At 41.3% G+C, this 15,407-nt stretch overlaps 1 protein-coding gene across 1 annotated transcript in view; it reads left to right on the top strand.

Annotated features, from left to right (window-relative positions):
- The first annotated feature begins 3,058 nt into the window (after positions 1-3,058).
- SMC2 (structural maintenance of chromosomes 2) overlaps positions 3,059-15,407 on the top strand; it is a 349,885-nt gene continuing 337,536 nt past the window's right edge. Inside the window, exons 1-2 of the mRNA XM_067137430.2 lie at positions 3,059-3,335; positions 10,841-10,990. Of these exons, the coding sequence (XP_066993531.2) occupies positions 3,168-3,335; positions 10,841-10,990 (318 nt within the window). The 5' untranslated portion in view covers positions 3,059-3,167. The remainder of the gene's footprint in view (positions 3,336-10,840; positions 10,991-15,407) is intronic.

Below are 15,407 nucleotides of genomic sequence, written 5' to 3'. Positions count from 1 at the left end.
TTCTATTAGGTTCACCCAGGCACCGCTTCCGTCTCTCTATGTTATTCTAGCTCGTTGGTCTCTACCTATATTCGATGCACTGCCTGCTCGATCTGCATCCGATGGCTGCTTATACTGCCTGCTCATTCCATATTCAAACGTGTAATACGAATTACAAACATTCTGCCGCTAGATAGCAGCACCAGACGTACCCAGTTATCGCGTAAATACAGCTAGATAAGCATACAAGCAAAATTTAAAATCTGAAAGTAATAGAAAAATTAAAGAATTGTACGCATAAAGTGGTGCTCTAGAGAGTAATAGCTTGAGGACTTTTCGAAAAAGAGGTTTCGACGAACAAAGAAACCTGCAAACTTTGTCTGTATGGTACTTTCCTACATTACTAAGTAGAGGCTTCACCACCACAGTTTCCGACACAAGTTCCTGGTGCTTATTGTTACTAAAACATGTTAATAACTTACATTGGCGCAGAGTGGGAAGAACATAGCTTTTTACACTGACTGACAGAGCAAATGCAACACCAAGAAGGAGTGGTCAGAACTTTATGCCAATTGCAGGGTAGACTGACGTCACTGAGGTATGCTCATGATGTGAAATGCGCCGCTGTGCTGCGCACGTAGCGAACGATAAATGGGACACGGCGTTGGCGAATGGCCCACTTCGTACCGTGATTTCTCAGCCGACAGTCATTGTAGAACGTGTTGTCGTGTGCCACAGGACACGTGTATAGCTAAGAATGATAGGCCGCCGTCAACTGAGGCATTTCCAGCAGACAGACGACTTTACGAGGGGTATGGTGATCGGGCTGAGAAGGGCAGGTTGGTTGCTTCGTCAAATCGCAACCGATACCCATAGGGATGTGTCCACGGTGCAGCGCCTGTGGCGAAGATGGTTGGCGCAGGGACATGTGGCACGTGCGAGGGGTCCAGGCGCAGCCCGAGTGACGTCAGCACGCGAGGATCGGCGCATCCGCCGCCAAGCGGTGGCAGCCCCGCACGCCACGTCAACCGCCATTCTTCAGCATGTGCAAGACACCCTGGCTGTTCCAATATCGACCAGAACAATTTCCCGTCGATTGGTTGAAGGAGGCCTGCACTCCCGGCGTCCGCTCAGAAGACTACCATTGACTCCACAGCATAGACGTGCACGCCTGGCATGGTGCCGGGCTAGAGCGACTTGGATGAGGGAATAGCGGAACGTCGTGTTCTCCGATGAGTCACGCTTCTGTTCTGTCAGTGATAGTCACCGCAGACGAGTGTGGCGTCGGCGTGGAGAAAGGTCAAATCCGGCAGTAACTGTGGAGCGCCCTACCGCTAGACAACGCGGCATCATGGTTTGGGGCGCTATTGCGTATGATTCCACGTCATCTCTAGTGCGTATTCAAGGCACGTTAAATGCCCACCGCTACGTGCAGCATGTGCTGCGGCCGGTGGCACTCCCGTACCTTCAGGGGCTGCCCAATGCTCTGTTTCAGCAGGATAATGCCCGCCCACACACTGCTTGCATCTCCCAACAGGCTCTACGAGGTGTACAGATGCTTCCGTGGTCAGCGTACTCTCCGGATCTCTCACCAATCGAACACGTGTGGGAACTCATTGGACGCTGTTTGCAAACTCTGCCCCAGCCTCGTACGGACGACCAACTGTGGCCAATGGTTGACAGAGAATGGAGAACCATCCCTCAGGACACCATCCGCACTCTTATTGACTCTGTACCTCGACGTGTTTCTGCGTACATCGCCGCTCGCGGTGGTCCTACATCCTACTGAGTCGATGCCGTGCGCATTGTGTTACCTGCATATCGGTTTGAAATCAACATCAATTATTCGTCCGTGCCGTCTCTGTTTTTTCTCCAACTTTCATCCCTTTCGAACCACTCCTTCTTGGTGTTGCATTTGCTCTGTCAGTCAGTGTATATTCTGGAGCAGACGTGCAGATTTCTTGCAGTACGGTAGAACCACCTCAACAAATTTCTGTAGCCCCATAATTAGGCCAATAAATCGTTGCTGGGGATAGCAAACGCCTCCTCTATCAGACTGTCTGATTAAGTTCATCAATGGGGATGCACTAATTGAGGTGGAAACGTTATTCAAGCAAGTGCTGCATTCTGTTTTTTTTCGATTACACACAGTAAATAACCACACACTAATGCCTGGGAAGCGGTTTTCAAAGTGACACACACTGACTTAGGGGGCTCACGAACATCTTCCAGTAAATCAAGTACATACTCACCGAGCTCGATAGCTGCAGTCGCTTATGTGCGGCCAGTATCCAGTATTCGGGAGATAGTGGGTTCGAGCCCCACTGTCGGCAGGCCTGAAGATGGTTTTCCCTGGTTTCCCATTTTCACACCAGGAAAATGCTGGGGCTGTACCTTAATCAATGCCACGCTCGCTTCCTTCCCACTCCTAGGCCCTTCCTTCCCCATCGTCGCCATAAGACCTATCTGTGTCGAAGCGACGTAAAGCAATAGCAAAAAAAAAAAGGTACATACCGGTACTCAGCGGGCATCACTGGTTCTATTTCGTCAAGTTCGGGAGAGGATACTGAGGCAGAAAATTTTGAATTTTGCTTGTGGGTAACGTTAGCACCATTGGTGGACATTAAAATACCGGATTTCAGAATTGTCTTTATGGAATTCTGAGCAGCCCGGGAGTCAGTCATGTCATTGCACCCTCCTCCCATTCTTATAAAACAAAACATGGCTTGCCTTTCTTTGATTTGCGGAAAGGCACGCAGCAGTACACCATTTTCACTTAAAATAAGTACAGTACTACCCTATTTTCCGCTATTTCATTCCGACAGTTCAGGAGCCGGTTGGTGCTGCTGCTTGCTGTGGGTATTTGTAAACGGAGTGTTTCAATTTGTGCCATGTTAAAATGTTGTAATGAGCAGGCAGTATAAGCAGCCATCGGATGCAGATCGAGCAGGCTGTGATTCGATGACATTTACTCTTGCCTGCTGATTTTCAGTTTTTATTAATTTTCCGTGCGGTTTGACATATTCGTATTTTTGGCGCCACTCGTGAAATAGGTAACGAAGTTCTGCTCTGGCCTTAGTGCTGTAGCTGTCTGGTAGATGTAAAGTGAAAAAAAAATACAGTGTTGTGTTGTTTATCCTGGTGCATTCTTTATTGTGACATACTATCTGTGTGAGAGGAGAACCACAATGTACATCAAGTCTATGGTTATAGAAGGATTTAAGTCTTATGGAAAACGTCAGGAAATTAATGGTTTCGATCGTGAATTCAACGCAATTACTGGATTGAATGGAAGCGGAAAGTCGAATATATTAGATGCAATTTGTTTTGTGCTAGGAATATCAAACTTAACGCACGTAAGTACAAGTTTATGGCTCTTATATTCGTGTCGTCTTTTTTAAAATAGGTTATGTAGTAATTTGTGTTTGTGATCATTGCTTTAAGAGGAAGTACAACTGGCATCTATTCTCTATGAACGCTAATCGGAGGAAGATACGTGGAGGGGATCCATCATTTCGAAAAATGAAGTTATTTGCCAAAGAAAGACGAGGGCCACGAAGGTCACGAAAATGAATGACTCCCTTGGCCTCCAAGTGTAGTGCCGTTGGGATCGGAAAAGAATAAGTGTTGACCAAGTGTGGTTGGATAGGATAAATGAAAATGAGGAGCCTGGCACGAGTAGGTGGAAGCAATGTTAAGATTCACCTAAGAGCCCCATGGTGGCCAATCCATGCTCCCAGGTTAAGAGCCTGTGAGACCCTTTTTAATCGTCTCATACGACAGCCGGGGAATACTATGCATGTTATTCGACCGTCCCCACCTATAGGGGGTTTGTGTAGTTAATGGCAACATTTATTTATGCTTGACCAACTGTAACATACACTAGCATCAGGAATTTCAAACTCATCTCTGGAATTCTCAGTGTATTCTTGACATTGATGTTTATTTGAGATTTACTTGATTTTTGTCCATCTCCCACTGCAGGTATTTGTCAATTCTGATTTATTACATATTAAAATATATAATTATTATCATTTATGTACTATCTGCGCACTTTTTAGCGATAGATTTGTGTAAGGGTTTGAGGAGTAAGGAGGGAGCTCTTCCGGTTTCGTTAGTACTGTCAACTGAATGGAAATTAAATCTGGAATGAATCGATTAATATGAATTTTCTAGATCTTTGTTATTTTGAGCCAACAACTGTGTCACACACACATTATATAACATTATATAACATTTCTCGATGCGAATCTTATTCCTAGAGTGAATTCTATAATTTGGCTTTGCTGTGTAAATAACAGTACTAGTACGTAAAGTGTACACCAGACGTCTCACAGCGATGCATAAACGATTCATAGTTTGTGTTTCAAAGATTGCCAGTACGAATCTTGAAGATTGCCGAGGTCGACCGCTTCAGCACTAGGGTGTAAATCTATCGCTAAAAAGTGCGCAGATAGTATATATCTGCGGAATGATAGCATACTTGTAATTTAATGTTTAGCCTGTGTGCATGAAATGTCAGTGTGGAGTCTGTTACATTGCTATACCCGAGCATTTATGAACTGTACAAGACTCCGTTACCTTTGTTGTTGAAACAGTCTATTGTTAAGGCAGTCACACGCTACATCTTCCTGGACGATTTGCATATGCAAACATAAGTCACAAGCAAAACAGAACGTGAAGACTGGCACTACCATTCAGTCTTTCTCCACTGGTCTGTTGGTAAGCTTAAGTGGAAACATGTCAGACGATGTTATTTATAAAAGCTTCTGGCATTATTTGCTATAAACTCACACACCACACATAACGCTATCCACGACGACAATAACACGCAGTTACCTACACATGGCAGATGGCCCCCACCCTCATCGGAGGGTCTGCCTTAAAAGGGCTGCACTCGGCTAGAAATATCCACATGAAATTATATTATTATTTGCTATAAAGAAGGAACATTTATTCTAGTAATGAATGGATGAAGGGGAGTGGCTACTGAAATGGAAGGATATTTTACACTCGGACTTGGTGAGTGAACTGAGGTAGGAACCAGGTGTCCGGTATAATTACTTGCAGATGGATGAAGAAACACCCCCTAGACACCCCCCCCCCATGGCACTACAGCCCTTGAAGGGCCTTGGCCTACCAAGCGACCGCTGCTCAGCCTGAAGGCCTGCAGATTACGAGGTGTCGTGTGGTCAGCACGACGAATCCTCTCGGCATTTATTCTTGGCTTTCTAGACCGGGGCCGCCATCTCACCATCAGATAGCTCCTCAATTCTAATCACGTAGGCTGAGTGGACCTCGAACCAGCCTTCAGGTTCAGGTAAAATTCCCTGACCTGGCCGGGAATCGAAGCAGGGGCCTCCAGGTAAGAGGCAGGCACGCTACCCCTCTACCACGGGGCCCTGTACAACTCTCTTCTCTTAACACTAATCAGAGATAATATGGAAGAAGCCTGATGCTTTAGGTTCGTTCCAAAACAAGTCCGTGACCATTTGATGCGTGCACAGTTGAGAGAAAGCATTCCAACACACACCAAACCGATCCTGGACTGAATCACACACTCAAATTGGGTGTTCCAACACTCCTCAAACTCGTCTGCGGCCTGTGGCATGTACCGGTAGTTCAAGACATGCACAGTGGAATACATGTGTGAGAGAGGAAACTCACTGGACAGACCACGTGCATTTCCACTCTTGTTCTGTTCCTTGTTTTTGTCACAAGTGATTTGTTTACATTCCCATATCCTCTAAGGAGTAATAATCATTTCTAAATCTGTTTTATATATATATATATATATATATTTATTGAACGAATCAACGACTTCCCGCAATTATGGGTTGCCACAATGGACAAAGTAAAGTACGTCAGGATAGACAATGTTTTTATCACATAGAAAAATAGCGATGATACTTGTAAATTGAGATGTAATAATAAATACATAAAGAATAAATTAGTTATAATTAGTAAATAAGTAATTAACTAATTATTAAATAATAAAAATGGAAAGCAATGAGGATTTCTTTGAATCTATATCCAGTGAAGATGAGTTGGATATGCAGTTAGCAGCACCAAGGAAACAAAATGAAAATTATTTGTGTATGTTTTATTGCTGCTAGTGGAAATCTCATGATTCGAATCGTATCATTCTGTTTTCACTGTCCAAACTCGGTAGTGATTCAAGTTTTTTTTCTTTTTTCTAATGGTAGAAAATGACAGAGTCACGGCCACGTAAAAGTTAGTTAAGTTTAGTAATTTAAAACTAGAAAGTGATCCTGGTAGTTCAAAACAGAAACCTACTAACCACTTGTTCCACAGCTTTTCCCACACCTTAGTGGGTTCCTGGGAGCAAATTGTTGTACATGTTGTGGAGGGATGTATTTGATATTGTGTGTACATGGATATGATTAGTGAGAAGTTTCGAACAGTAGACAGTAAGCAGGTTCAGGATATAGAAAGTGAATGGGTGGCATACAGGGATGCTGTAGTAGAAACAGCAAGGGAATGCCTAGGAACAACTGTGTGTAAAGATGGGAAAAGGCGAACATCTTGGTGGAATGATGAAGTGAGAGCAGCCTGTAAACGTAAAAAGAAGGCTTATCAGAAATGGCTCCAAACAAGGGCCGAGGCAGACAGGGATTGGTACGTAGATGAAAGAAACAGAGTGAAACAAATAGTTGTTGAATCCAAAAAGATGTCATGGGAAGATTTTGGTAATAACCTGGAAAGGCTAGGTCAAGCAGCAGGGAAACCTTTCTGGACAGTAATAAAGAATCTTAGGAAGGGAGGAAAAAAGGAAATGAACAGTGTTTTGAGTAATTCAGGTGAACTCATAACAGATCCCAGGGAATCACTGGAGAGGTGGAGGGAATATTTTGAACGTCTTCTCAATGTTAAAGGAAATCATCATGGTGGTGTTGCAAACAGCCAAGCTCATGGGGAGGAGGAAAATGATGTTGGTGAAATTATGCTTGAGGAAGTGGAAAGGATTGTAAATAAACTCCATTGTAATAAGGCAGCAGGAATAGATGAAATTAGACCTGAAATGGTGAAGTATAGTGGGAAGGCAGGGATGAAATGGCTTCATAGGGTAGTAAAATTAGCGTGGAGTGTTGGTAAGGTACCTTCAGATTGGACAAAAGCAAAATTGCACCTATCTATAAGCAAGGGAACAGGAAGGATTGCAACAACTATTGAGGTATCTCATTGATTAGTATACCAGGCAAAGTATTCACTGGCATCTTGGAAGGGAGGGTGCGATCAATCGTTGAGAGGAAGTTGGATGAAAACCGGTGTGGTTTCAGACCACAGAGAGGCTTACAGGATCAGATTTTCAGTATGCGCCAGGTAATTGAAAAATGCTACGAGAGGAATAAGCAGTTGTGTTTATGTTTCGTAGATCTAGAGAAAGCATATGACAGGGTACCGAGGGAAAAGATGTTTGTCATACTGGGGGACTATGGAATTAAAGGTAGATTATTAAAATCAATCAAAGGCATTTATGTTGACAATTGGGCTTCAGTGAGAATTGATGGTAGAATGAGTTCTTGGTTGAGGGTACTTACAGGAGTTAGACTAGGCTGTAATCTTTCACCTTTGCTGTTCGTAGTTTACATGGATCATCTGCTGAAAGGTATAAAATGGCAGGGAGGGATTCAGTTAGGTGGAAATGTAGTAAGCAGTATGGCCTATGCTGACGACTTGGTCTTAATGGCAGACTGTGCCGAAAGCCTGCAGTCTAATATCTTGGAACCTGGAAATAGGTGCAATGATTATGGTATGAAAGTTAGCCTCTCGAAGACTAAATTGATGTCAGTAGGTAAGAAATTCAACAGAATTGAATGTCAGATTGGTGATACAAAGCTAGAACAGGTCGATAATTTCAAGTATTTAGGTTGTGTGTTCTCCCAGGATGGTAATATAGTAAGTGAGATTGAATCAAGGTGTAGTAAAGCTAATGCAGTGAGCTCGCAGTTGCGATGAGCAGTATTCTGTAAGAAGGAAGTGAGCTCCCAGACAAAACTATCTTTACATCGGTCTGTTTTCAGACCAACTTTGCTTTACGGGAGCGAAAGCTGGGTGGACTCAGGTTATCTTATTCATAAGTTAGAAGTAACAGACATGAAAGTAGCGAGAATGATTGCTGGTACAAACAGGTGGGAACTATGGCAGGAGGGTACTCGGAATGAGATAAAGGCTAATTTAGGAATGAACTCGATGGATGAAGCTGTACGCATAAACCGGCTTCGGTGGTGGGGTCATGTGAGGCGAATGGAGGAGGATAGGTTACCTAGGAGAATAATGGACTCTGTTATGGAGGGTAAGAGAAGTAGAGGGAGACCAAGACGACGATGGTTAGACTCGGTTTCTAACGATTTAAAGATAAGAGGTATAGAACTAAATGAGGCCACAACACTAGTTGCAAATCGAGGATTGTGGTGACGTTTAGTGAATTTTCAGAGGCTTGCAGACTGAACGTTGAAAGGCATAATAGTCTATGGTGATAATGTATGTATGTATGTTCGTTGTTTACATGGATCATTTGCTGAAAGGTATAATAAAATGGCAGGGAAGGATTCAAATAGGTGGAAATGTAGTAAGCAGTCTGGCCTATACTGACGACTTGGTCTTAATGGCAGAGTGTGCCGAAAGCTTGCAGTGTAATATCTTGGAACTTGAAAATAGGTGCAATGAGTATGGTATGAAAATTAGCCTCTTGAAGACCAAATTGATGTCAGTAGGTAAGAAATTCAACATAATTGAATGTCAGATGGGTGATTCAAAGCTAGAACAGGTCGATAATTTCAAGTATTTAGGTTGTGTGTTCTACCAGGATGGTAATATAGTAAGTGAGATTGTATCAAGGTGTCGTAAAGCTAATGCAGTGAGCTCGCAGTTGCGATCAACAGTATTCTGTAAGTAGGAAGTGAGCTCCCAGACAAAACTATTTTTACATCGGTCTGTTTTCAGACCAACTTTGCTTTACTGGAGCGAAAGCTGGGTGGACCCAGGATATCTTATTCATAAGTTAGATGTAACAGAAATGAAAATAGCAAGAATGATTGCTGGTACAAACAGGTGGGAACAATGGGAGGAGGGTACTCGGAATGAGGAGATAAAGGCTAATTTAGGAATGAACTTAATGGATGAAGCTGTACGCATAAACCGGCTTTGGTGGTGGGGTCATGTGAGGCAAATGGAGGAGGATAGGTTACCTAGGAGAATAATGGAGTCTGTTATGGAGGGTAAGAGAAGTAGACTGAGACGAAGACTACGATGGTTAGACTCGGTTTTTGACGATTTAAAGATTAGAGGTATAGAACTAAATGTGGCCACAACACTAGTTGCAAATCGAGGATTGTGGCAACGTTTAGTAAATTCACAGAGGCTTGCAGACTGAACGCTGAAAGGCATGACAGTCTTTAATGATAATGTATAATGTATGTTACAGATTTTTTACTGTATGAGTTATGATAATGGAGATATTTAGGAATTTAGATTGTTATGCATTGGTGATATGGAAATATTCTGCAATCGTCGTGGTAACAAACTACCTCTTGTTTTCGCAGTTCTTATAAACTGAAAAAGTGTTTGGTCATTGAAACGAGAATAAAAATTTGAAAGAACAATCACTCTAATGAGCGGGAGAAAAGAATGGCTCAGGATAGGAGTGGGGGTTTGAACGCCTAGGCCTTAAATGGGTGGCAAACTTGGAGAAAAAATGTTGCCTACAATGTCCGAAGTGCATAAAACATACCAACAATAATATGACTTTCTGTTGTTGGATGGAGTGTGCTCTCTTCTTTTCTACTGTCACTCATCTCTGCTAGTTCGCATTACAGCTGCAGTTACAAAGCTAAGCTGCCAATGATGGGAACACAGCAGCTAGTTTAGTACTATGTTAAATTTTACGTATGCATGAGCAGATGTAACACTTAACGAATTGGCCATGCGGTTTGGGTCACGTAACTGTGAGCTTGCATTCGGGAGATAGTGGGTTTGAACCCCACTATTGGCAGCCCTGAAAATGGTTTTCTGTGGTTCCCCGTTTTCACACCAGGCAAATGGTGGGGCTGTACCTTAAGAGCATGGCCATTTCTCATTCCTAGCCCTGTCTTGCCCCATTGTTGCCATAAGACATGTTTGCAGTACTACATAAAGCCAATAAGGGAAAAAGGCAAAAATACTTTTCTTTTTTTTCTATTTGCATTACATCGCACCGACACAGACAGGTTTTATGGTGACGATGGCGAAAATACTTGACTCCAGGGAACTGAAATTTATTTCTCCATTTTTTTATGCTAAATACAGAAAATAATGCAAATAGGACCATACTTATCCTTAACTTGGAAAAGAAGTCCGTTGAATCTGGCAACTGAATAGCTTGAGATTTTGAGGAGAGTGACTTCAAGTAGGATCTCCAAATTAGGTTTTGAATGGATTTGTTAGCGAGATAACCTTTGGAAAACCTTGTAATATTTGAAAACATTTCTGTATAGACATTACAAAAATATCTGCATTTTGTGAAATACTGGAATAGCTGTTGAAGGATAAATCACAATGCCGCATTCAACATCCTTGACTAGAGAGCAAACTGATGACCTAAATATAAGAGACATAATGCCTGGGGCAAGGGTATGTTAAATTACCGTATTTGCGCGAATAATCCCCACACCCTAACTTTAGGAAGGCTGATTTTGAAAAAAAATATGCCAACATTGACACAAATAAAACCCTCACCCCAATTTCGTGGCTCAATTAAAAAAAAAATGTGCAGGTATTATTCGCGTAGATATGGTAATCTGAATTCTTCTGTGTTTCATTTGTGATGTTTTATTGTGTGTTTTTAACATTTTATTGGCAGGTTCGAGCTGGTTCTCTACAGGAGTTGGTGTACAAAAATGGTCAGGCTGGTATTACTAAAGCAAGTGTTACTATTACTTTTGACAACCGGAAGACTGAAGTCAGCCCTCTTGGTTATGAGCAATTTGAAGAAATAACTGTGACACGCCAGGTAGGTGTACTAGTAAGTTGTAAGGGGTGCTATTTATAAACATTCACTAGTCCTGTCATTAAATAAATAAAAAAAGCTATTTGATCGTGGCGTTGACTCATGTGGATCTTTTGCCCCTACTGGCACCATATTCTATGAACCTGCGTGTAATTGGAATGGTGGTAGTGTGAAATGTTGTGTGTGAGGAAAGGAAGAATAAGGATGTCACAAACCCCCAGTCTCCAGGCCAGGGATATCAATCATTACCATTAAAAACCCCTGACCTGGCCGGGTAGGTCCTGCAATAGTCCGCACTAAAGTTAATCCCGACTTAGGCATGACTAACTATGGATGAAGAACATATCATTCATAGACCTAGATTATCCATGTACTAGGATAGTCTAGACATCATACTTGCACATTGCTGTCAAACGTTGCGATTCACTTGTGAGCATGCGCAAAGCTCACAAAGTGGAGCCTGGCCGACTAGCTAGTGCAGTGTGGATCTAGTTGACCATGTTCCGTGATGTCAGTGATAACTCACATTCATTTTATATTCACACGTAATTCTCAAGGACCGATAATGGATGGGGAAAATAAGATACGGGAGACCAATTAGAACCGAGAATATAAATTATTTCTCTTTATGTGTGGAGAAGTAGTGGAAAATATATATACTTTCACAAATTTGAATATAAAGATGATACATGAATTTTTTTCAGTTTCTTAATATAGCTAATATTAATCTTCCCAGTTATTGATGATTTTATATTACCTGAAAATTTATAAAATAAAACTTTAATACCATTGTACAGACGTACCAAGTCTCCAGATTTTTCATAGTTCCTCCCGATCTCCTGATCGCCGGGTCCGATCTCCCGATTTTCAGAGCAATTTTCGTAATTTTTGTATTATTTTAAACTCCCGCGGATTTCCTCGTTCTATCGATATATGGCTGATTATGGCTGGTCGATAGTAGTTCTAATAATGATACCAGATGGCAGTACGGGGCACGGTGGCCAGTCATGTGCTCCTCTTTGGTCTATATTACAGTCATTCTCTTTGCAAGCGAGTCAAGCAGTCTCTTTGGAGTAACCTAACCTCAGAAGTAGCACACAATAGTCGTTCTACCCGGGGCAAGACCTGCAGAAGTGCTCGTGTTGTGCCTTAATATTTGTTTTGGCCAAAATGTCAAAAAAGAAATATGATGCAGTGTTTAAAAGTGCTTATAGGGAAGAGTTTCCATGTTTGAGTGAATCCAGAAAGGGACCAACGTTCACATTCTATACTATATGTAGGTGTGATTTTTTCAGTTCCACATGGCGGGAAATGCGATATACTCAAGCATATGCAAACCGAAAAAACATAAGGAGAGTGTCCATTGTGTAGAAAGAAACCAGAAAGTGAACTTTTCGTGTAAAAACCAAGATGTAAATCCTGTGACGAATGCCGAGGCGTTATTTATGTCATTTATAGTAGAACATAACCTGCCTGTAAATTGTGCCGATCATACGGGACCTTTGTTTCGTAAAATGTTTCCTGATTCAGAAATCGCTAAACGATATGGATGTGCTAGAACGAAAAGAGTGGCTATCATTACAGAAATGCATTGAAGAAAAGGCGAAAATTGTATCACATTTGCAGGTTGAATGCATTTTCTGTTGCTACTGATGGTAGCAATAAAAGCGACTTGAAAATATGTCCCATTGTTGTAACATTTTTTAGGCCTGAACTCAATGAAATTCAGAGTTGTCTACTCTCTGTGCCTAATTTAGAAGGGGATGCTACTGGAGCTAACATTGCCAATCTTTTGCTCTCAACTTTTCGGGAATTCTGCATTCCAATAAAAAAAACTGCCTAGCTCTTGGTGCTGATAATGCTCCAGTAACGGTAGGGTTAAACAATGGTGTGGCAGGATGTTTGAAGCAGGAAAATAGTAACATAATCATCGTAGGCTGCTCTTGTCACCTAATTAATCCTGCTGTCGAGAAGGGTGCGGCGTGCTTGCCCGTAAATGTAGATGAAAGTATAATTGATATATTTTATTATCTGAAAAGGAGTGCAAAGAGGGAAGAGAAGTTCAGAGAATTTCAGACTTTACACAGCACAGAGATCAGGAAAATTCTGAAGCATGTGCCTACTCGATGGTTATCACTAAGAAGGTGTTTAGATAGGATTTTGCTTCTGTGGGACCCTTTGGTTACATTATTCAGGAGCGAAATTGTGAGTAAGAGTTCTCAGATGGGAACTTTGAAGACTTACAAAATTCCTAAGCACAGTTTAAGTGCAGATGTGTCTTGTTTGTCTGAAAAGGTTAAGGATTGTCATAACATTTCACCTCACTCCTCAGTTAAGAGGAAAACCCAGTCATCAGTTTCACTAACAAAAAATGAAACTACTGATGACACTAAGAGCCATGCATTGTCACGTGAAGAACGACTTTTCATGTTCCTTTCATCAAATTTATATAAATATTTTTGTGCCTTTTTCTCTCAAGTTTTATGGATATCTTTGAGAATTCAAACGTAGCTCTGCTGTCAAGTATGCTGCACATCCACTTATTGAGGTCAGTTTTGGAGGAACTATTGAACACCTTGAAGTCTGAGGAAAAGTGCATATTCTGTAAGTCTGTTAGAAAGTGTTCCTCTTCATCGTGTGACTACATGGTACACAAATTTCCATTCAAAGATGAAGTTTTAATTAATGCAGAAGTTGCAAATATTTCTGCTATAAGTAAGGCTTCATTTTCTAGCCTTAGATTTTTCATTAATAAGTGTCCGAACATTTTGACTAGTGAAACGGAACATTTGGATAAAGAAACTGATATTCTGCACTCCCAGTGCTGTGACTTTCAGCTCGAAGAAACAGATCTGGCAAAATGAAGAAATGATGTTCAATGGGCATTGGTAGGTCAGATGAAATCAGGTGATGGTGTACTTAAATATGACAGACTTTCTAAGGTGATGCTTGCTATTTTATCAATTCCACATAACAATGCAGAATGTGAAAGGATTTTTAGAAGAGTCACAAAGACAAAAATACAGTTCAGATCCTTGCTCTCTGAACAAACTTTGGAGAAACTTTTAACCTTGAAATCAGTTCAGCAAGGCAAGTGCTTTGAGCAAGAATTTAGTTTCGAGTTTCTGAAGAGGGCTAAGTCAGTTACTGGTGTGTTGAATAACAATTAGTCGTAATGTGATCACTAGGGGGCGGATTTCTATGACCTAAAAATGTATGAAATATGTATGCACTTATGACCTAAAAAACATAAAAATATGACCTATAAAATTCAAAATATGACTTAATGAATAGCATCTACGTTACATAGAAGCACTTTTATTACGATTGCTACAGGCTGCAATTAATTTAGAGTTTAAAAAATGTTTAATTTTTCAAAATCTTTAACCAAAAATTAACTAAAATGATGAATATTTCATGAACTTGTTAAGGTTACACTGCATACTCCTAGGCAAGGACGGACTCTGTGGAAGACATAAACACTACAGTTAATTTCAGTGTTCAATATTCAATCAGTTTTCATTTATACACAAAACATATGTTATTTGAATGAAACATTCATACCTGATCTATTCACCATTATCAGAATTGTTGCAATTTATAAGCACATGCATCTTAAGATTGTTGAATGAGAATCCCCTCCTGTTGTCGCTGAGTATCGTCTTGTAGCGAGAAAAACTTCTTTCGACATTGTAACCGTACGTATGTACGATCCCCGAGTTTAGAGGTTAGGAAATTTTCGTATATAGTTTGTTAGGTTAAAATCATGTAATTTTGTTTATTTATAATGTATAAACGTAATATTATAAGAAGAATGTATAGTTAGGGAATATTGCATATGTTCATCATTATATTTTGTATAAATTTCCGTTTGGGTAAGAGTCCGTAAATATGGCCTAGCCGTAAGGATTGTGCAACTGGGAAAACTGCGACTATATCGGGAAGGACGGTTGAAGTCAGTTGGATGTGTTGCAACAAGTGGCTTGAAAACACGGGGTACGGCAGGTTGTATCGGTTGAAGAAATGGAGTGAATCAATGTGGACATACATGAGTGGACGGTCTATGTCACATCATATACTCGATAGCCAATGCGAGGGCTTTGTTTTGAGCGAGGTTTGTGTTGACAGAGTGACGCGGGAAGAAGTGCCGGTGTGAGCGTTGCTACCACTAAACTTTTCAGGACGCGATTACCACGTGTAGCAAGCCTATATAAGCATGTACGCGTGTGCGGCAAGTCATTCTGATTCGAACTCTAATGCTGTTTCTGATTGTGTTTCTGTCTCTGATTCTGTGTGTTTCTCACTCGGACCGGCGCGCGGGAGCTACTTTGCGCATAGTCCTAGGCAATGTTGTATTGTTCTTGAGTATCGTTTTCGGAGTGAGCACGCTATATGTTGCTGATGCTAATGAGTTTCTGGC

This window comes from Anabrus simplex, chromosome 1 (genome assembly GCF_040414725.1).
Source record: "Anabrus simplex isolate iqAnaSimp1 chromosome 1, ASM4041472v1, whole genome shotgun sequence".
Classification (NCBI taxonomy): Eukaryota; Metazoa; Arthropoda; class Insecta; order Orthoptera; family Tettigoniidae; genus Anabrus; species Anabrus simplex.
Note: the sequence above shows the minus strand (reverse complement) of the source record. Positions and strands in the feature narration are given on the sequence as shown.